General features: G+C 39.8%; 1 protein-coding gene across 5 annotated transcripts in view; it reads right to left on the bottom strand.

Moving 5' to 3' along the window:
* The window catches only part of FKTN (fukutin), a 99245-nt gene extending 81331 nt beyond the window's left edge, over window positions 1–17914 (bottom strand). For all 5 annotated transcript variants that reach the window (XM_045042584.1, XM_045042585.1, XM_011288523.4 and 2 more), the window contains exons 1-2: window positions 17806–17914; window positions 4952–5139 (exon numbers count right to left, since the gene is read on the bottom strand). In XM_045042584.1, coding sequence (XP_044898519.1) covers window positions 4952–5056 — 105 coding nt within the window. In that variant the 5' untranslated portion in view covers window positions 5057–5139; window positions 17806–17914. The remainder of the gene's footprint in view (window positions 1–4951; window positions 5140–17805) is intronic.
* Between the last annotated feature and the right edge of the window lie 3937 nt (window positions 17915–21851).

Here is a 21851-nt window from a genome sequence, read left to right as displayed (position 1 = left end):
ACAAGCTGGCCAAGTTTGCCCGCGGGCAGGACCAGTTGGACCACAGAGGGGATCACCCCCTGAGCCCGGCAGCCACTCCGTATAAGCCCTTCTGGACCTGGGTACTTCAGATCTTTGGTCTTACACCACTCCCCACCATCTTGTCCTGCCCCAGCCTTAAGGACAGCCAGCTCAGGGGATCAGGCTTTTGGCAGTGGGCAGAGAGTAGAGGGAAGAGGCTTTTTTAAAGAGAAATGACTGGGGCGCCTGGGTGGCGCAGTCGGTTAAGCGTCCAACTTCAGCTAGGTCATGATCTCGCGGTCTGTGAGTTCGAGCCCCGCGTCAGGCTCTGGGCTGATGGCTCAGAGCCTGGAGCCTGTTTCCGATTCTGTGTCTCCCTCTCTCTCTGACCCTCCCCCGTTCATGCTCTGTCTCTCTCTGTCCCAAAAATAAATAAACGTTGAAAAAAAAATTAAAAAAAAAAAATAAAGAGAAATGACTGTCTTTTGACACTTTCCTTTAAAAGAGTAAGCACTTCCTGTTCTTCCAACTTCAGGTTCACCTCCTATTAGGAGGTTGCTGGTGGGAGCCAGAGTAGGGACAAACGCTCCTTTGTCCCTCCTCTGTGCCAGTGCCACTTGGAGGCTTCTTTTCTGTTTTGACTCCTTCCCCATTCAGTGCCGAGTGTGTGTGTGCATGTGTGTACACATAAATATAGTCATAAGGGGCAAAAAAGTACATACAATGCAAAGTAAGATAACCTAGCACAGAACCCTGTAAGTAGCTTTCTAGGTAGTAAGAGTAGCTGAATACTGCAGGCACTGAGTGCTGCTTATAGTTCTAAGTCAAGGACATTATTAAGGTTTGGTTCACCCAGTGCTTTATACAAACACAGTTCATGGGCTTTGTCTTCCTTCCACTGAGGCAGCAATATTTTATAATTTTCTATTGTGATTCAAAATGAGCCATCTTATCTATCTCCTATCTTATCAATGTTACGGTATTTTGTTTGAACATACTTGTATTTACATGTGCGACTAGCTCTATGAGTGAGGACACAAGTTTTGGGACCTGAATTTGGCAATCTTCAGCAAGAAGCTTAACATATCTGGGCTCCAGATAACTCATTTATGAAAAAAATGATCAATGAGAAACCTGTAATAATTAAATCCAATTTTATTTATCAGGCAGCAATGTAAACCTTGAAAGGACTAGAATGTGTGCACTATTCATAGCTACCATCTGCTGAGCACCCACCATATATCAAACACTAAGTGAGATGCATGACATACATTATCTCAACCAGTAAAGCTGCCAGTAGCCCCATTTAAAGAAACTGAGGCTTAAAGAAGTTAAGTGACTTGCTGTTAAGACAAACAACCAAGTAAGGAGTCAAACTCAGGATTATCTAGGCCCCAAACTTAAGAATTAATGCTGTTGCCACTTCTACCAAATTATGAGTTCCTTGAGAGTAGGACCTGTGTTCCATTTATCTCTGTATTCCTGCAAAGTGCCCTGTATATAACACGTAATCAATAAATACAGATTGAATGAGCACACATAATTATAATCAGATTGTCTAGGTTGGTGCAGTAAAAAAAAACAAAACAAAAAACAATGAACAACTGACATTCTATAGGGGGTCCTAGAGATAACCTTTGTGATGTAAACTGCCAGCCAATTGCTTGAAAGGTGGAGCTCACAGAAATTGCTCACAAGGTCATCACACAAGAGTTTGTATTTCAAAGGCCTGTAAGAGTTTGTATTTCAAAGATCTAGAGGGTTGTTCTAGAATCTGAAGAGTCAACTCCACCCACCTATGGAGTTTTAGCTGACCCAATAGATATACAAATTCCTTACCTTCAATGCTATCAAATAACTGGATTATTCAGACCTCATTTGGGAGATCATAGAAAGGCTAAACTTATCTAACCAGCTAGGGCCAAAAGGAATTCTGTGGGGAGGCCCTAGAAATGGTCAAAAGTAGGCCTCCTTCACTGTGGATGGGAATGAAAACTGGTATAGCCACTCTGGAAAACAGTGTGGAGGTTTCTCAAAAAGTTAAAAATAGAGCTACCCTATAACCCAGCAATTACACTACTAGGCATTTATCCAAAGGATACAAAAATACGGATTCAAAGGGGCACATGCACCCCAATGTTTACAGCAGCACTATCAACAACAGCCAAATTATGGAAAGAGCCCAAATACCCACTGATTGATGAATGAAGATGTGGTATGTGTGTATGTATATATATATACATACACACACACACACACACACACACACACACACACACACACACTGGAATATAATATCAAAAAGAATGAAATCTTGCCATTTGCAACAATGTAGATGGAACTATGCTAAATGAAATAAGCCCATCAGAGAAAGACAAATACCATATGATTTCACTCATATGTGGAATTTAAGAAACAAAACAGATGAACATGGGGAAAGGAAGGAAAAATAAAATAAGATAAAAACAGGGATGCAAACCATAAGAAACTCTTAACTATAGAGAAAAAACTGAGAGCTTCTGGAGGGGAGGTGGGAAGAGGGATGGGCTAAATGGGTGATGGGCATTAAGGAGGGCACTTGGGAGGTGCCTGGGTGGCTCATCCGTTAAGCATCCGACTTTGGCTCAGGTCATGATCTCGCGGTTTGTGGGTTCGAGCCTGTTTCAGATTCTGTGTCTCCCTCTCTCTCTCTGACCCTCCCCTGTTCATGCTTTGTCTCTCTCTGTCTCAAAAATCAATAAACGTTAAAAAAAAAATTTTTTTTTAATTTAAAAAAAAAAAGGAGGGCACTTGGGATGAGCTCTAGGCATTCTATGTAACTGATGAATTACTAAATTCTACTCCTAAAACCAATACTATACTATAACTAGGAAAAAAATATGCCTCCTTAACTCCAAGATATCAATAACCTTTCTTCCCTAACCTATGATAAATATTAGAATACTCTCCTGAAGAGCCTGAAAAGATTTGTAGTCCTCAACATTTACTACTGCAGGCATTTACTACTAGAAGTAGGCTGTGATCACAGATAAAACCAACTTTTCATTCTTGCCCTAGCTTTAACACACAATCTCAGTGTCTTTCTGAATTGCCTGAAAGTTCAAACCTGACCTAAATCATGTTTGTTTGTTTTTTTTAATGTTTTATTTATTTTATTTATCCCACACATGCAGGAAGGGGCAGAGAGAGGGGGAGACAGAGGATCCGAAGCAGGCTCTGTACTAACAGCAGACAGCTTGATGCTGGGCTTGAACCCACAAACTGTCAGATCATGACCTGAGCTGAAGTCGGATGCTTAACCTACTGAGCCCCCCAGGCGTCCTTAAAATCATGGTTTTTATGCTGATGCTGCTGATGTGTAAGTTAGTGCTGATCAAGGTTACCATTCTCCATTCTTCTGCTAATAAATGAAACAACTTTAATTGAACTAGAAATCATTTTGTGTGAATTTTCTGTCTAAGGATATCCCACAATTGAGAACACTGAACAAATGACAAATGCAATTCAGATATAATCAGTAAGCAAAGTTTACAGAATTCTGAATTCTCTTCCTATGTTATTAGAAACTATACTAGAATACTCGAGATCCATCTGTATTTCCCTGAAGTTTAAGTGAGATCTTGAAGTTTAATAAAAAGCTGAAAGTTTAAACATTTTCCTCAACAAAATCAAAAAAATTTTAAAAGTTGGGAGCTTTTAAATAATAACGTCTATTATTCTAACTATACTTACTATTTTTAAATAAAGCATTTTTTTCCGGCTGGGATAGAGAAACTAATTGTATTCCTTATAGACAGCATTTTATCTTCACACTAATAACATACCAGAAGCATCTATACTTCCACTAGCATCTGTCCCCAGCAAATTATAAAAATATGGAAGAAAAAAAACATTTCTCATTGTTTCTGTCACCTTGTCAAAATGCTTAGCAAACAGTGACTTTTAAATAAAATTTTTGAATGAGTACTGGGTATTATATGTAAGTGGTCAATCACTAAATTCTACTCCTGAAACCAGGATCACACTATATGAAGATAATAATAATAGCTCATATTTACTGATCTCTTTATGACATGCACTGTTCCAAATGCTTTATGTGTATTAATTCATTTAAGCCTCACAAGTCTACGAGCTGGTATCTTTATCGTCCCTATTTTGTAGATGAGAAAACAGAGCATTTAGAAGTAATTTACCCAAGATCCCACAGTTAATAAGCAGCATAAATGAGGTTTAATCCTAAAGTAGTGTTTCTGCTTTTTACAACTAAAGCTACATGGCATTTGGGGCATGTGAGTGGCTCAGGTGGTTAAGTGTCTAGCTCGTGATCTCAGCTCAGGTCTTGATCCCAGGGTCATGAGTTCAAGCCCAGCATTGGGCTCCACTCTGGGTGTGGAGCCTACTTAAAAACATACAAAGAGCTACAATGCATTCCAGGGGAAAGGGTCAAAATAGTAGTTATTTGTAGAAACGTCACATATAATTAAGATGGGATTTTAAGTTAATGGAGGAATTCAATAAGTGATATTGGGACAAATGGTCAACCATTTGGGAAAAACTTTAAAGTTAGAGATCTAATTCATACCTCATACTAAAATAAATTCTATTTAGTTAAAAAAAATTAAACATAAATAGTACTTGATGAAAATACAGGTGAATACTTCCACAATCTTTGGCTACTTATGACACAAAACTAGATGCCCTAAGGAAGAAAGATCTTGACAGGTTTTCTACTTAGAAATCTTTTCTACCTAGAAATTAAATACAAATGTACTGGGGGTGGGGGGTGGGGGGGTTACACTATGAATATAAAGTTAAAAGACAAACTAATAAACCAGGAAAAATATTTGAAATATATATGATAAAGGTGTAACATCCTTAAAACTATGCACAGCATCTAAAGAAAGACAACACCATCAGAAAAATATGTAGATAGGAACACAAAAAAAATTACCTTTGCTGATATATAGTGCTTGTAGTAGTATAATTGAAACAGCAGAAATGCAGAACTTGTCAAAGTTAAAAGCGCCAAAATCACGTTCTTGTTGATTCTACTCATTAGTCTGTGGTGCTCACTTGGTTGTCCTTTGAGAGTAACCCAGTTGGTGTCATCTTTTTTGGATAAGAAGATAATCTTGTTTTCTGTAAACAAAAAAGATATTTCTAAAGAGACAAAAACTTATTTTTACTTTTTCACCTTTAATAACTAGCAACAGAACAAAGAAAAAGTTACCTAAAGTTCCATAGCACATTCTTTGAATTGTTAACTTTCTCTCCTGAAGAAATAATCAGATATGAGACCAAACATGACAAAAACAAAAATATTTACCATGGAATTCTACAAATAACAACTGCAAATAACAAACATAAATGGGATATGTAAAAAACCTGACGTATACAGGGTTGGGGGCTTCTCCTACAGAGTTTCTGATTCAGTAGATCTGGGATGGGGCTTATGAATTTGCATTTCTGACAAGTTGGCAGGCTCTGCTGATGCTACTGACCTTACTAAGAACCACTTCCACAGAGGAAACTGAGAAAAGGTTTGGTCAGGAAACATCATCTGTATGATAGCTTTTTGTTGTTTTTGTGTGATCTAGGATGTGGCCAGTTTTTATAAATATGCCATACATGTTTTCAGTTCTTTGCAAATATAAAGAAAGTGTAAAGACAAGAAGTTTTGTTCTTTCATCTTTGGTTGCATCTGATTATTTCTTTTTTTTTTATTTTTTTTTATTATTTTTTTTTAAACTTTTTTTTTTCAACGTTTATTTATTTTTGGGACAGAGAGAGACAGAGCATGAACGGGGGAGGGGCAGAGAGAGAGAGGGAGACACAGAATTGGAAACAGGCTCCAGGCTCTGAGCCATCAGCCCAGAGCCTGACGCGGGGCTCGAACTCCCGGACCGCGAGATCGTGACCTGGCTGAAGTCGGACGCTTAACCGACTGCGCCACCCAGGCGCCCCTCTGATTATTTCTTTAGGATAAGAAATTTAATATAGTTCTACTTCTTTGTATCTCCTCTGCACTGATTTTGATTAAACATATTACATTTAATTTTTCAAGTGTTTATCTTTATTCCTGTACAGAGACTAACACCTCTATTACTTGATGTCTAAACTTTTTAAAAAAAATTTTTTAATGTTTATTTATTTTTGGGGGGGGGAGAGAGAGAGAGAGAGAGAGAGAGAGAGAGAGAGAGAGAGAGAGAAGAGGGGCAGAGAGAGAGGGAGACACAAAATCCGAAGCAGGCTCCAGGTTCTGAGCTGTCAGCACAGAGCCCGACGTGGGACTTGAACTCATGAACTGTGAGATCATGACATGAACCACCTGAGTGCCCCTCGATGTCTCAACTTTCTACGATTTTGTTCTCCAGCTGAAAAATAAAGGGAAATCAGCAAATTTATACCTACCCTCCTGCTTTCTCTATTCATCTACTGGATAGCTGATATTCATCTTGTTACAGTTTATCAAAAAGAACTTATAAACACTATTTACCTTGAGTTCTCGCATTGTTCAAAAACACTTGTCAACTCATAGTTGTGCTGAGGTCACAATTTCTTTCCCCCTGACAACTTGTAGATTTTATACAATAATGCTATAATACTAAATATCCCCTGACAATATCTGATCCTTCCCCTAGCACTCCCCTTTACATTTTTTCAGTTAAAAAGTTGACCCTTTTAGGGGCCCCTGGGTGGCTCAGTCGGTTGAGTGTCCGACTTCAACTCAGGTCATGATCTCGCAGTCCATGGGTTCGAGCCCCGCATCGGGATCTGTGCTGACATCTCAGAGCCTGGAGCCTGCTTTGGATTCTGTGTCTCCCTTTCTCTCTGCCCTCTCCAGCTCGTGCTCGGTCCCTGTCTCTCTCTCTCAAAAATAAATAAACATTAAAAAAAAATTTATTTTTAAGTTGACCCTTTTAATGTGATGAGCAGAGAATGCATTCCTTACCTATGAAAGCCAATTTTTTTCAAAACTAGGTTATGTAATGATGTTGATGAATGTACAGCTGACCTGTGAACATGGGTTTGAATTGCCTGGGTCCACTTATACGTGGATTCTTTACAGTATGTGCTGTAAATGTATTTTCTCTTCCTTAGGATTTTTTTCTTACAATTTTCTTAATATTTTCTTTTCTCTAGGTTACCTTATTGTAAAAATATAGTATATAATACGTATAATATACAAAGTACGTGTTAACTGACTGTTTATGTTATCAGTAAGGTCAACAGTAGGCTATTTGTAGTTAAGTTTCTGAGGCGTCTATAACGTACTGATTTTCAACTGCATGAGGAGGCTGGTGTCCCTAATCCCCACACTGTTCAAGGGTTAATGTATACTAGCTTTTCTTCATCATGTGTCCTTCCAATCTGTAGAACCAAGATTTCTTTTTTTAGTGGGAAGTTTAAGTTATATGTTTGAATATTCTTCTGTTCTAATGTTGAATTCTCTTATTTCCGGAACCTGAGCATGTTTCATCTCCTCCCATTCCCATTTCACTTCGTTCAACTTCCAAAAGCTTGTTGTCATGCCCTTTACTGACTTTTCAACAATGTTAATTCTCCTTTTTGCTTCCCATATGGCCTTTTATTTCTCTGATTTTATTTTTCTTTCTTTCTTGAGCTCTGCCAGTATATGGTTTATCATATACTGTTGTCTTATTATTTCTTCCTAGCTAATTAACTTTGTCTATTATTTTAAATAAGCGATTATTTCGGGGCACATGGGTGGCTCAGTCAGTTAAGCATCTGACTTCAGCTCAGGTCATGATCTCACTGTTCATGAGTTCGAGCCCTGCATCAGGCTCTGTGCTAACAGCTCAGACCCTGGAGCCTGCTTCAGATTCTGTCTGTCACTCTCTCTCTCTCTGCCCCTCCCCGACTCGTACTCTCTCTCAAAAATAAATAAACATTAAAAAAAAATTAAAGAAGTGACTGTTTCATTAAATTTGTTAGGCCAATACAGTTTTCTCATGGGTTCTTTGTCACTTGTTTTTCCCTGTTTCTTTTTTCCTTTTCTCTGGTAGCATTTTTGGGGAGATAACTGTGCTCATTTCCTTTTTCTTATTTACCTGTGAATGATGTGAACTCTACTCAGATCAGTTATTTGCAAGAGGCCTGTGGAAGGAAGAAACAAGCTGTGTTCTGGACTAGAAGGTAGTCTCTAATATACAAGAAAGCATCTTATGACACAGTGTTTTGTGCATGTGTGTGTGAGAGAGAAAGACAAAGACAATGTATCTGAGAACAAGTGAGAGAAAGTCGTTTAGCCGTTACTCCTTGCCTCACCAAGAAAGTGATTCCTGCAAAGATGGGGTCTCTCTGTATGTTTTCTTATGTCCTCTTCCTTTCCTGCTAGTTCATGCTCCCAAACAATGCAAGAAAGCTCTTACTGCCTTCCTATGCATCCTGTGGCTACTGGAAACAGAAGATCTCTCCCTGACTGCACTGCCAGCTCTATCTGAGATCTCTTCCCGACAGTATCCTCTTTCAATCTCTTCCTGCTTACGGGAACCTTTCTCAAATATTTTGATTTGGGTTATAGGATTCCTGGTCTCACCAAAGATGTAATCTCTGCCTCTCAATCTCCTTGTTGTTTCAGGGTAATTTCAGACAGAAGGGGGTACAAATGCCTATACTCTGCTATCTTAAAAACTAAAAGTCTTGGTTTCGAGTTTTAAAACAACACAAATGAGCTTCCAGAGCTGAAGACTACATGAAGCAAGCACTATATTATATAAAGTCAACAAACTACTTAAGAGAAACGATACTAACAGTAATATGAATAATTCACTTGATTTACAGATGATGTATACAGCAAAAATAACTGAATAAGTCATAATCATGTTGTCTCCTAAAACAATGAAAACTAGCAACATACATAAAATAACATTGATGATGGTATTAGTTTTTGCTGTCAGCTAAAAGCTGCTAAAACAAATACTCTGATAAGGGCAGCTAACAACATCGTAAGAATGTCCTTCGTTTTCAATATTTCAGCTCAGTTTCTTGTGGTTCTAGTAAACAGTACATCAGCATATTGTCTACTGATTCCTATGTAATTTTCTAAAGTGGCACTGAGAGTGCACCATCACTTAGCCTCTTCTGTGCCTGAATTCATAAAGAGAAAGAAAGCATAAAAGGCCTATGTAAACCACGACAGAAACATAAAGACCAAATTAATATCTTGTTCTCTCTTTGGACATGTCTATAATCTACAATTAATTTTTACATGAAATAAACCTCCACAACATATCATCAATCACTTAACTCTACTGTTATTATCAGGATGACATCTAATTAACTTTATTTCATTATTTTCTATAAATGCCGAGGCAATTCAATTGCAAAGGAGGAGTGTTAGCCTGTCAAAACATTCTTCTTTGCTAGCACGATCTTTAAAATGAAAAATGCAGGAGCGGCCTGCATGGCTCAGTCGGTTGAGCATCCAACTCTTGATTTCAGCTCAGGTCATGACCTCATGGTTCATGGCTCAGCATGGAGCCTGCTTGGGATTCTCTCTCTTCCTCCCTCTCTGCCCCTCCTTGGCTCCTGCACATGTGCATGCACATTCTCTCTTAAAAAAAAAAAAAAAAAGACTTTAAAATGAAAAATGTGGTACTTAAAAAAAAGAGTGGCTTACTGATTTTTACCTCTCAAATATGTCTGGCATCAACTCCCTCTTCTTTCTTCACCATCAATCTAATTTAGACTCTAATTGTCCTCATTTTACCTGGACCCCCATCTCTACTTTCTACCTAGCGATAATCTCACCTTTACAGTGACAGATATATCAAGTTGCTGAGATATGATTCAAGTTATGCCATGATAAAATTTCTTCAATGGTTCCCCACCACCTACAAACAAAGTTCAAATTCCATGCAATGGCCTTCTAGAGGCAAATTCCATAGGCTTCTTCCACTTCACACACTCTATGATTTTTGCCCAAGAATTCCTGGAACACATACCACACTTTCCTGTGTCTGCTTTTGCTCATTCCCTTGTGTGAAATGTTTTCCCCCATTTCTATAAAACCAGCCCTACACCTCTTTTCATAACTCCTCTCAAGTAACCATCGTACAAAGTCTATCATGCTCTTCCGAGTCACAATTAGTTTCTCCTACCTCCAAGCTCCTAGTTTTACCTTCCTGCAAGGAACATTTATTGCCTATCTTAACAGCATAGATGCTGCAAAAATGCTAAGCACTGGGATACAATGATAAATAAGGTACAGTTTCCTATTTTCTAAGACTTTAGAGATGAGTATAAGTTTCCCAAAGAAGAATGGTGGGGTTGATGGGGATGGAAGGTGTGATATGCCTAAAGAACAGCATGGGGAATGTTTTCCAAAATGCACAGGCCCCATTCCTTACCACCCCCACATCAATTAAAAACCACCGCTCAAGGGGCACCTGGGTGGCTCAGTTGGTTAAGCGTCTGACCTCGGCTCAGGTCATGATCTCATGGTTCGTGAGTTCGAGCCCCGCATCAGGGTCTGTGCCGCCGGCTCAGAGCCTGGAGCCTGCTTCGGATTCTGTGTCTCCATCTCTCTCTGCCCCTCCCCTGCTCACACTCTGTCTCTCTCTCTCTGTCTCTCTCTCTCTAAAAAATAAATAAAAACACATTAAAAAATAAAAAAACAAAAAAACCCACTGCTCCAGTTTGTGATAGACTTTCTCAGAGACAAACATGGAGGAAATGTATATAGTGTAACTGCCATGAAGGAATAAGCACAAGTGACTATGGGAGCACAAGGAGACGCAAGTAACACTAACACTTTTACTACTTTGCATTTTGAATTATACCTATCAGTACGTACGAATCACTTCCCTAGCAGCCTAAAACTGACTGAATTAATATCAAGAAGTAACATGTGTGCTAAGTATACTCAAATACATGGCACAGTGCTCAAGAGCACACAAATCATTTTTTAAAGTTTTTATTTTAAAAAGTTCTCTGTCCTGCAGGAACTTTTATGATAAAGCAAAATCTGAAATATGAAAAACTGATTTTTTTTTCAGAATTGAAAACTCATACTTTTTCCACCTCCTGAACAATAAACATTTAAAAATAACATAGAGAGAAATATGGCATAGAACCAAAATAAAAATATTTTTTGTGTATACATTTCTTTTTACATGGGACATTTTAGCTATCATAATAAAAGTTCTGGGGAGGACAGGTAATGTATTTTCTGACTTAGGTAAAGCTTTCTAAAGAAGGCAGTATATCATTTCTAATGGAAAAGAGAAGGAGTATTGCACAGATAATAAGTTAAAATGAGGGGAGGGGTGCCTGGCTGGCTTAGTCGGTAGAGCTGAGGGTCTTGATCTCAGAGTTGTGAGTTCAAGCCCCATGTTGGTGGTAGAGTTTACTTACATTAAAATAAATAAATAAATAAATAAATAAATAAATAAATAAATAAATAAATAAAATGGGGCAGGGGGAATAAAGGAAAAAAAGACAGCAAATGTTTTCAGAAAAATACATAATGCAGACACTAAGGAAGTTATGAGGTTTCAGTAAACCAAGTATCTTTAAGTTCTAATGAAAACATGAAGTTAATATAAGTGTGGTATATTGCAGCACAGAATTCGTCTCGGATGACATGGAAGCCTGCCGTAACTAGTGCCATAAACTAAGATTTGGCAACGAAGAAGAAAGGATTGGGTAGATCTGCTTCCCAAATGAGCCTTTAATGGCTCATGGGTGTCAGAGCCATCAATCCTCTCGGTCTTTGGGCCTGGGATAGCCAGAGCCCAAGACTGGTCACCTCCAGCCAACAATAAACACATTTGTATCCTTTATTATCAATTCCACTATGTGTCAAGATATGAAAAAGTTTGGAAAAAACTGGTGGTAGATCAAAGCCATACACAAAGGTGAAAGAAAAATGGGAAGTTCAAGACAGTTCTAAGGCTCTCTCTACGAGCCAAGAGCAGTATTTCATACTCTTTTGGCTTCCCATTTGCCCCTTTCACATCATTCGTTCTTTGAAGGTAATGGCAATGAAAGACTTTGGCACCTGGGCTTACCTGACATCCCATGACAACACCACCACTCTTTTTGAGAATCATCTGGGTTAGGGATGTTTGAAAGGATGTCTAACCGCCTAACTTTTTTATTCCACTTTCCCCTACTCCTGCCTTCTGGATCACCTCTCTTGACATCAGAGGCCCTCCAACAAGAAATGACCAGCCCTGATAACTAATTTAGGTTCATAAGATGTAGCCCCTCAATGCTGCTAGGTCCCAACTTATTCAGGGACATTAGAGAGAAAGAGAGAGGCATGGGTGGTATGAATTAGAACTGAGATTCAAATGTGGCTTGCACTGCAAAATAAAACAGGAGGCTAACCGACAGAGAAGAGGGTAGTGTAATTAGGCAAAGGCATGACTAGAGAGATGAGGCAGCATTTTAGAAAGCATAAAGAGAAAATGCTTCTGTAAATGTATTCAAGACGAAGTCATGAAAAAATCAACATCCAGCTGCTAGAAGCAAAAAAAAAGGCCTGGTAGATGCTATCCATCTTCCCTAAATACTGCCCATCCTTCATGTTGTTAATTTCCTTTCCTTTTACAGCTAACTTCTGGAGAGTTATCAGTAGCCTGGAAGTTAAAATTAGACTGCAAGGTGTTAAGAATTCTCTTTATCTGCTTATCACTCATTCACTTCTTAACCCTTTGAAATATAACCTCTACCTCAACATGTTGACACCTGATATAAAAGTTTTTTTTCCTCCATTTGATGCTCCAGAAAGTTGCAAATATATAGTGAGTGACTCCTTACAGAATGACTATGGAGTGATGAGGTTTTGGGAAAGAGTGTCTGGTAACCTAGATAAGAAAGGCTAGCCAAGAAAGGAAGTAAAGATAGGAGGGGACTGATATTACAAGGGCAAAGGAAGAGGGTGAAGGAAGTGGTGTTGTCTCAGATGCCTATGATTCTCTGCTGGATATAAAATCCAGATGTTAGTTCCATTTACATTCTCTTGCTCTTAATCATTTTTTTGAGACAGAGAATGAGAGGGAGGGGCAGAGAAAGAAGGGGACAAAGGATCTGAAGTGGGCTCGGCGCTGACAGCAGCAAGCCTGACGTGGGGCTCAAACTCATGAACCGTGAAATCATGGCCTGAGCTGAAGTCAGCTGCTCAACCAACTGAGTCACCCAGGTGCACCAATCATTTTTTTAGAGAGTGAGAGAGTGAGTGAGTGAGCAAGGGAGAAGGGCAGAGGTAAAAAGAGAGAGAATCTTAAGCAGGCTCCCTGCTCAGCATAGAGCCCGACATGGGACTCAACCCCATGACCCTGGGATCATGACAGCCAAAATCAAGAGTCAGATGCTCAGCTGACTGAGCCACCCAGGCAACCCTGCTCTTAACCATTTTATTAGTTATACTTCCCATAATATGCTGGATTACTTATAAATATTCCAGCTGACTGCTGCCAGGTCTTCTTGAACATTCCACTAGCACCTAAAGCAAGTAACTGTCCACCTTCACACCAGATCTCTTCCATGACTTGACCATCTATTCTTGTTAATAGTATCCCTATTTCTCAATGATTTATGTTCAAAACAGTTTCTGTGGTTCTAACTCTCTATCTAATGAGTCAACAAACTGTATATCCTTCTCAGTGCTTCTAAAAGCTATCATTTCTTTTCCATTTTCCATCTGCAGTATAGTTAGCCTAATTTAACGGCCTTATTACCTCTGCCTACATGAATGAATGTCCTACTACCAGGAGTTCCTCAAAATATCCATCTTAGGGGTAAACATCATACCTCTTGGTGTCACTTCCTTTGCTTTAAGACCTTCTATGGCTCATTTCGTACTATTCTTTTATATGAATCCACTGGTACAGTACCATCTCATCTATGTGCCTTCACCTATGCTACTCCTTCTATCTATAATGCTTTCTCCCCCTACCTCCCGGTCCCTCTCACTGCCTACTGAGTAGTTAAGAGTATAGGCTCTTCAAATCCAGCTCTGCCACTTGCAGCCCGTATGGCTTTGGTCAAGTTACTTTATGTCTCTATGTCCCCATCTTTAAAAAGGACCTATAAATTGTACTTAACTCACAAGGTTGTTCTGAGGATTCAACAAATTAATACATGTAAAGCACTGAATAGCATCTAAGAACATCACAGAGTACACAGTAATGCTAGCAAGCATTAATAAGTCATCTTAAAGGTCTATTAATAATTCCCTCTGCTCTCGGACAATTAAAGTCCCCCTCCCTTATGTTCCCACAGCACTGTATATTTGTACTATTTCTGCAGTCAGTCTTAAATTATAGTTCCCAGAGACAGGAGGCTATCATTCATGTTTCTGTATCCCCCAGTATTCCACATTCCACATTTTTCCACAGTAGAATTTAAGCACAAATTTAGAGTTAAAAAGCAACTTTATACATATGATGGACCTCTGTTGCCCCAGAAGAGTTGTGTGTGGCTGGAAGAGTACAAAGGCATTTGAGATGAGTGACGAATGCAAGCTGCGGCACATGAAGAGTAACAGCCAGAGTTTATGTCACACAGGTCCGTTTGGTTTGCTACCTCATTCATTCATTCTTCCACTAACTTCACAAAAATTGCTGAGCCCTAGGTACTAGACACAGGGCAAGCTGCTAGCAGTTCTCTGTTACAAGACTACAGAGTATAGACAAAAGATTATGGTTACTTCAAAGGCAGTGGAAACGAGGAAGAACCAAGGATTTCTTTTGACCCAGACACTTACATAAGCTATTCCATGGGTTCATTTAAGACCTCCCTTAGTCAGCGTACACATCAGAGTTAAGAACAGTGGTTGTTTTTGGGTTGGGTGGAGTGTAGGTATTTTGTTTTTCTATTTATCCTATGGGAGTATCAATTGATTTTCAAATACAAAAAAAAAAAAAAAAGAGTAAGTTTAAAAAAAAATTAAAAAGTCTTTCATTCTATGAGTCAATTAACAAGTAATTTACTACAGCTCACACATTATAAGCTTCAATTATATTAATATCTACCCATTTTTTGAGTGACAGAATGGTGTTAAACCCAGTTATTTTTAACTGAGCAAAGTCTTCCCCTCAGAAATGCACGTACTTAATTGTTTGGTTGAGGACATTTGGGTACTGAGCTTAGTAAAACTATAGAGCTAATAGAATCAAACACAGGGCTCAGAATGTATCAAGTACTTGGGATAACATATAAAGTGTAAACATATGCACACATATTAATCTGAATGGACATTCGCCGAAAATCAATAATGGGGTGGGGGGAATTGGGTGATTTTTACATTGTTCCTTATGCTTTTCTATACTGTCCCAATGTTGTTACAATGATCATACGTTATTTTCATAAAAGCAATGAACTAACAAAAACAGATGAGGAGCAGGAGTAGTAGTGGTTTAATAATTGCCATATTTGCTAGACAGGATCTAGATCTTTGCTACTTAAAAGCTTGGTCCTCTGACCCGCAACATCAGCATCATGTTGGAGTTGGTCAAAAATACAGAAAGAGAGGCCCTACCACAGACTGATTTAGAATCTACATTTTAACAAGATCCTCAGGTGACTCATATGTCCATTAAAATTTGAAAAACAGTGACCTACAAAGCTAAGGCCTTTACATGCGGGAATAACAGGAACAACATCTGCCTTGTTCATTAGTATATCCTTAGCACCCAACAGTAGCTGAAACGCTATTTGTTGAATAAATACGTTAGTGATATTACTTCTGAGTGGACCATTAGAAAGACAGTGGATATTATATTTATTTGAGTTACTTGTTTTCTGCCAGAGTCCCCAGAAATGGGTGCTTAATATTTGCTGCAAATGCTGTTAAATTACTTCAACAATAATGTCGGCCCCAATGATCTACCATTACTACATGTAATCTTTTATAAAAGAACTCCTTGCTCATTGCTCTGAGAGCCACACGTCTCCTTCAATCATTTTTCTAGCCTCCTATTCATGGGCACATCCTCTACTCTATTACATTCCTCAAAGCAAATTTATTTTAAGATTTTAACTACCACCTCTGAGAGAAAACTTACTATTTAAGTTCCAATCTATGAACTCCATCTGCCTACATTTTAAAGTCTATTTCCTGCACCTCAAGTTTAGTTATGTTCAAAATTAACAATTTTATTTGCCATCAACTATCTCCCACCCCCATTTCAGAAGAAGGTAGCTCTTCATTCTTAGACTCATGTTTTGTAGGTTTTAGAGGAAAGAGACCACCTCATCCAACAATATTTTACAGAGGACAGGTTCAAGAATTAAATGACAGCCCAGAGGTTAATTACTGGCAACACCAGAGCTACAATCTGAATCACCTTACTTCCAATACATTATTGCATGCTGGAATTCTGACAGAACTCTTCAGTCTTGTCAATCGCATTTAAATCCACTTTTTAGAAACCCAGGTTCTAAATTATCGATCGCCTAAATCCAAGAAACCAAGTCCTATATATTGCTGACATTTCTCTCATTCCTTTTTCTTCCTTTTCAGAGCACACTGCACTTTCCTTCCACTTGGTGTTCCTTCGGTACCCAGTGCCATCCTTCCCAAGTCCTCTATGCCCTGGAAACCTAAGAGACTCTAAAATAGGAATGCCTCTTCCTGCCTTTTCTATCTTTATCCATGGTGCTTAACAGAGGTGGTTCCTGGTAGGGTCAAACCCTACCTATCCTCAGAGTATACCAGCCTTTTCTATTGGGCTTTCCTCTTTCCCAATTCCTAATGTGCTGCTCCATCGCTCATTTTGGTATCTGTTCATATGCTGACGTTTATTCTATGGAAACCTATCTTCAAAAATAGAACCTGACATCATGTAGGTCCTCTCTTTATGCCTGAGAAAACCAAGGCCCTAAGAGAAGTGACTTGCCTCATGTCATTTGAGAAACTGGTGATGATGATGAAATCTAAACTCAGTTTTCCTCATTCCAATTCAAAGCTTGTAACAGCCCCTTCTATATATATCCGGTCTTTCCCGACATCCCCCAACTGACAGTGCAAACAAAAGGCAGACATCAAAGCCAAATGAAACTTTATTGGGCATGGCAGCTGCGCTCACTCATGAAGCACAAAACCGGGGCGCTTCAGTAAATATTTCTCCAAATGAACTAAAAGTTGAACCCACGGAGAAGGCATCAAAAGAGAGTTGGTTAATTAAATCATCCCTCTCTGTAAGGCTGTTGTAGTTCTCCACTGTCCATGGGAGAACACCACACTCACAGAGCATCAAAGTACTTCCCCTCTGAGACCCAACGTTAGCTGCTGCCACATTCCTGGCCTTTCCTTTCCTGTACCCATTGCTCCGGCCACTACCCCAGTAAGCATGCGGTACTGCCCAAACCTGGCAGTTTCCTTCATGCTTCTGCACCCTTGCACACATCGGTCCCACAACCTGCAGTGCTCCGCCCTACCCCTCACCCCCAATGCCTATCGTCTCCCAAATCCTGAGATGGCTCTCACCACCCTGCTCAAACGTCACTACCCCGACCGGAGTCTACGAAGGTTTCGATCGGCCTCCAAAACTGAACCTGTCCCCAGATGCGGATTTCTACTTGCTGACAAGCCTAGGAATGTGGGAAGGACCGCCCTGGCTGTGAACTGGGTATCATCCCCCGTCCCCCGCCCTCGGCCCTCCACCAGGAGCACGCTCAGCCCGTGGCCGGCCCCGACCACTGGGGGGCTGGGGACACAGGTGCCCAGAATGCTGAGGAATGCCCGGTGGCGGCACCCGAGCCACCGGCGATACCAGCCCGAAAGCGCACACCCATCCCCACCGCGACCAAGCGGCGTCTCCGGTACCTTACCTTACCCAACAGCAGCGGCAACTCCGCTTTACGGCATTCACAGCAACCGCTGCAAAAGGTGCCGTCAAGTGCAAAGCCGTGGCTCTCTGGTTGCTGTGGGAGACGCTCCTGCTGTACTGTCCTGCACCTCCCCGTATCCGCGGCGCCTGCGACTTCACCGCCCGAAGTTTACTGATCCCTGACGATTCTTAGCTTTTGATATCAGGCCACTTAGCCAAAGCCCTTTCGGCGCTTGCCTTCCTAACAACTACAGTAGCGCACCGAGGCGACATAAAATTTAGGAAGTGGAGCAAGAATTGGAGGCACCAGCTGAGCTGTGCTTCTTGAAGCGTGTGAGTTTGGCAGATAAAATATAGAATGCCAGTTAGATGCGAATTTCAGATAAACAACAGGTTTTTTTTTTTTTTTTTTTTTTTTTTTACTGCGTGTGGGCTAAACAGAGGGATTCAGAATAACTCCCTGAATTCTGGTTTGGGTACCATTAGATGAGATGGGGATGTAGTGGGAAATAGCAGCTGTGGTTAATATTGCTCGTGAGGTTGAGGTGCACGGCATCCCATCTCCATAGGACTATTACACTCGGGTTTAGGTCTGGAAATATACACGCATACAGTTCCGGCCTAGTTCTTAACTTCACAGTGTAATACAATGAATTGTTAAGGGCCAGAAATGTCAATTTTGACATGAATTTTAAAAACTATACAGCACTAAATAAATTACTGTAATTTTAGGTTCTTTATACAAAATTATCAGTCCATACTAAAAACTGAAAATACTCCTTTTGTATATTTGAGTTTTCTAAACTTTGTTGTTTGAAACAGCATGTAAAGGTTGTTTTTTTTTTTTTTTAACGTTTATTTATTTTGAAAGAGAGAGCGTGTGTGAGCAAGCAGGGAAGGGGCAGAAAGAGAGAGGGAGAGAGAGAAGCCTAAGCAGACTCTGCACCGTCAACGTGCAGGGCTCAATCTCACCAACTGTGAGATCATGGTCAAAGTTAGGAGTCCCAGGCTTAACCCACTGAGCCACCCAAATGCCCTGAAAAGTTTTAATTTCTCATTTCCAGTTATAAGTTTCTGGTTTTTCCTTCTAGAACTTTTCTGTGTATATACAAGCTTATTCGGTAAAAGTCCTCTTATTACTTAAAACTAGTTCTATAGACTTGGAACTAGTAGTTGGTAAATTAATCGAAAAAGTAGATAACCCCCAAAGGAAGGAAGTTATCGAGGATTAAAGGGATTACTGGACACAAGTGCTAACTTAATGGACCTAACACGGGAAATTTTGAGCATCAAAATGAATAACTATCGATTGAGCTAATGAATTGAGCTATCGATTGAAACACTGCAAATATGTAAAAATTCTTCACTTTGTAATTCTTTAAAACTGAAACGCATTAGTCGTAATTGAAGGTTTCCAGGGTGATTGGTTGCCAATCACTATTGCAAAACTTGATAAAGGGAAAAACATCAAGTATTTATCCTTTTGGGGCGCCTGGGTGGCTGAGCCGGTTAAGCGTCCGACTTCGGCCCACGTCGTGATCTCATGGTTGGTGAGTTCGAGCCGCACGTCCCCTCTTTGCTGACAGGCTGGAGTCTGGAGCCTGCTTCAGATTCTGTCTCTTTCTCTCTCTCTCTGTCCCCGCCCCCACTCATGCTCAGTCTCCCTCTCAAGAACAAATAAACATTAAAAAAAAGTATTTATCCTTTCTTGCATGAACTGTATGTCAGTGTAACCAAAATCCTAATGAGAATTCTAGCTAATAAATGAATGATAGAACAATCACCATTTTGCTATTCCTAATGAAATAATACAACTAACATTCATCAATAGATGTTAAAACTAAGGTGAAGTGTTGCTGGGGACGTTTTAGAATTATTTTTTTTTGATGGGGAACTTATTAATAGGTGGTTTAGGCTGGTACCACCTGAACCCACCCCAGTGATCAATCTTATGATTGAGTCTGGGACAACCAGAAATCGTGTATTTCATGACAGGATGGAACAGACAACACACGGCACCACCTGTGAGGGATTCTTGCCTAAAAACCGAACCTGCATTTAATAAAACTCTAGATTTAACAAAGTGTGTAGAGAAGCAATCAGCTAAATTCAGAATGTGCCGTATTCTACAAGATAAATACCCCAGTCTCTTCATTAATGGTATATGGTATTTTAAGAGGGGGGAGGGAAGGAACTACTACAACATCAGAGACTTAAGAGACCTATAAGCAAATGCAGTGTGTAGACCTTGTCTGGATCCTGATATGAAGAAAGCAACCATAAAAAGACATTTTTGAAGCAACTGAAATTTTAATACGGACTGAGCCATTAGATGATATTAAGGAAGTGCTGTTAATTTTGCTAAGAATGTTAGTGGAATGTGGCTGTGTTTAAAAGAGTAAGTCATCATTGATGCATATTGCAGTGCTTATAAGGTGAAATGTTTTAAAACTTTAAAAAAGATGATACAAACATGGCAAAGTATTAATAACTGGTAAATCTGTGATGAGCATAAAGGTGTTCATTATTTTTTAAATGTTTGTTTATTTTTGAGTTGGGGGGGGGGGGGAAGGGGCAGAGAGAGAGGGAGACACAGAATACGAAGGAGGCTCCAGGCTCTGAGCTGTCTGCACAGAGCCTGACGCAGGACTGGAACTCACAAACCTTGAGATCATGACCTGAGCCAAGACAGACGCTTAAGCAACTGAGCCACTCAGGCACCCCTAAAAGTGTTCATTATTAATAGACTCTACTTCTCTGTATATTTTAAAAGTCATAATAAAAATTAACAAAAAAAGGGACAATTTTTCATCAGGTTCTAAGAAATAAATACTTTTCAAATGCAAAACTAATCTTGTTTCATGTAAACCTGGGGGGGGAGGAGGGCAGTTAAAGCAAAGTAATTTCACTGGCCAATCTTTTGATTTCAGCTAAGATCTTTTAAATTTTTTTTTAACGTTTATTTATTTTTGAGACAGAGAGAGAGAGAGAGAGAGAGAGAGAGCGAGCATGAACAGGGGAGGGGCAGAGAGAGAGGGAGACACAGAATCTGAAACAGGCTCCAGGCTCTGAGCTGGCAGCACAGAGCCCAACGCAGGGCTTGAACTCACGGAGTGCGAGATCATGACCTGAGCCGAAGTCGGCCGCTTAACCGACTGAGCCACCCAGGCGCCCCAGCTGAGATCTTTTAAAATATGGATCAACCAATTAGTAGTTTCTCACTGTTTCTCCTATAAAAGCCACAGACATACTGTATCACCTACTATTTCTACTTTATTATTTTAAAGTAGACCAGGAACTTAAGTAAAGGAATCTTAACTTTAACAGTCCTAGGTTGGCTTGTTTTTTGTTTTGTTTTGTTTTTGCAATACTCCCCTATCATTTACAATTTTCTTGGACACAACTATCTTGTGACTTTTTAAAAGCTCTTTATAAGTTTCCCTCTACATTCTTTACAATTTTTCATACTCGTATTTCATTTTGGTTTATGTCATATTTATATAACTACAATGGCTGCCAGCAGTACAAACAGGTTTGGGAACAAATAGCTAACTGCAGGTAAACTGGTGGGAGCAGTACTTCTCCCAGCAGTACTAGAGTGGAGCCCAGCTGTAAGCCTTCAGCTGTCAGTATGCTTTTAACTTGGTCAGCCAATCCAGTTGGACAAAGGTTACGAGAATGGGTAAAACAGCCTCTATTATAGGCAAAGATCCATCTTTTAAAAATCACTCAGATGGGGGATTACACACACACACATCGTGGCCCATCCTAATATTGTGGGTCCTGGGGCAAGAGTACAAATGGAGTTTGACATATTTTAAATGTCTGAGTAAAGAATTAACCATATTATATCCTTCTACCCTGGCAAATATTCCTTCTCAAGGAACAGTAATCGAGGATCAAATTTGGAATTCTCAGACATATACTGTAGAGTCAGCATGAGAACTAGGTCTGCCTGTTTTTCCCACAAGGTCCTGGGTCTGTCTTCTTTTACTTCTAGCTTCAGCTTGCCACAAGAGTCCTGATATGCATCATGTACACACCTGT

Source organism: Felis catus, chromosome D4 (assembly GCF_018350175.1).
Source record: "Felis catus isolate Fca126 chromosome D4, F.catus_Fca126_mat1.0, whole genome shotgun sequence".
Classification (NCBI taxonomy): domain Eukaryota; kingdom Metazoa; phylum Chordata; class Mammalia; order Carnivora; family Felidae; genus Felis; species Felis catus.
Note: the sequence above shows the minus strand (reverse complement) of the source record. Positions and strands in the feature narration are given on the sequence as shown.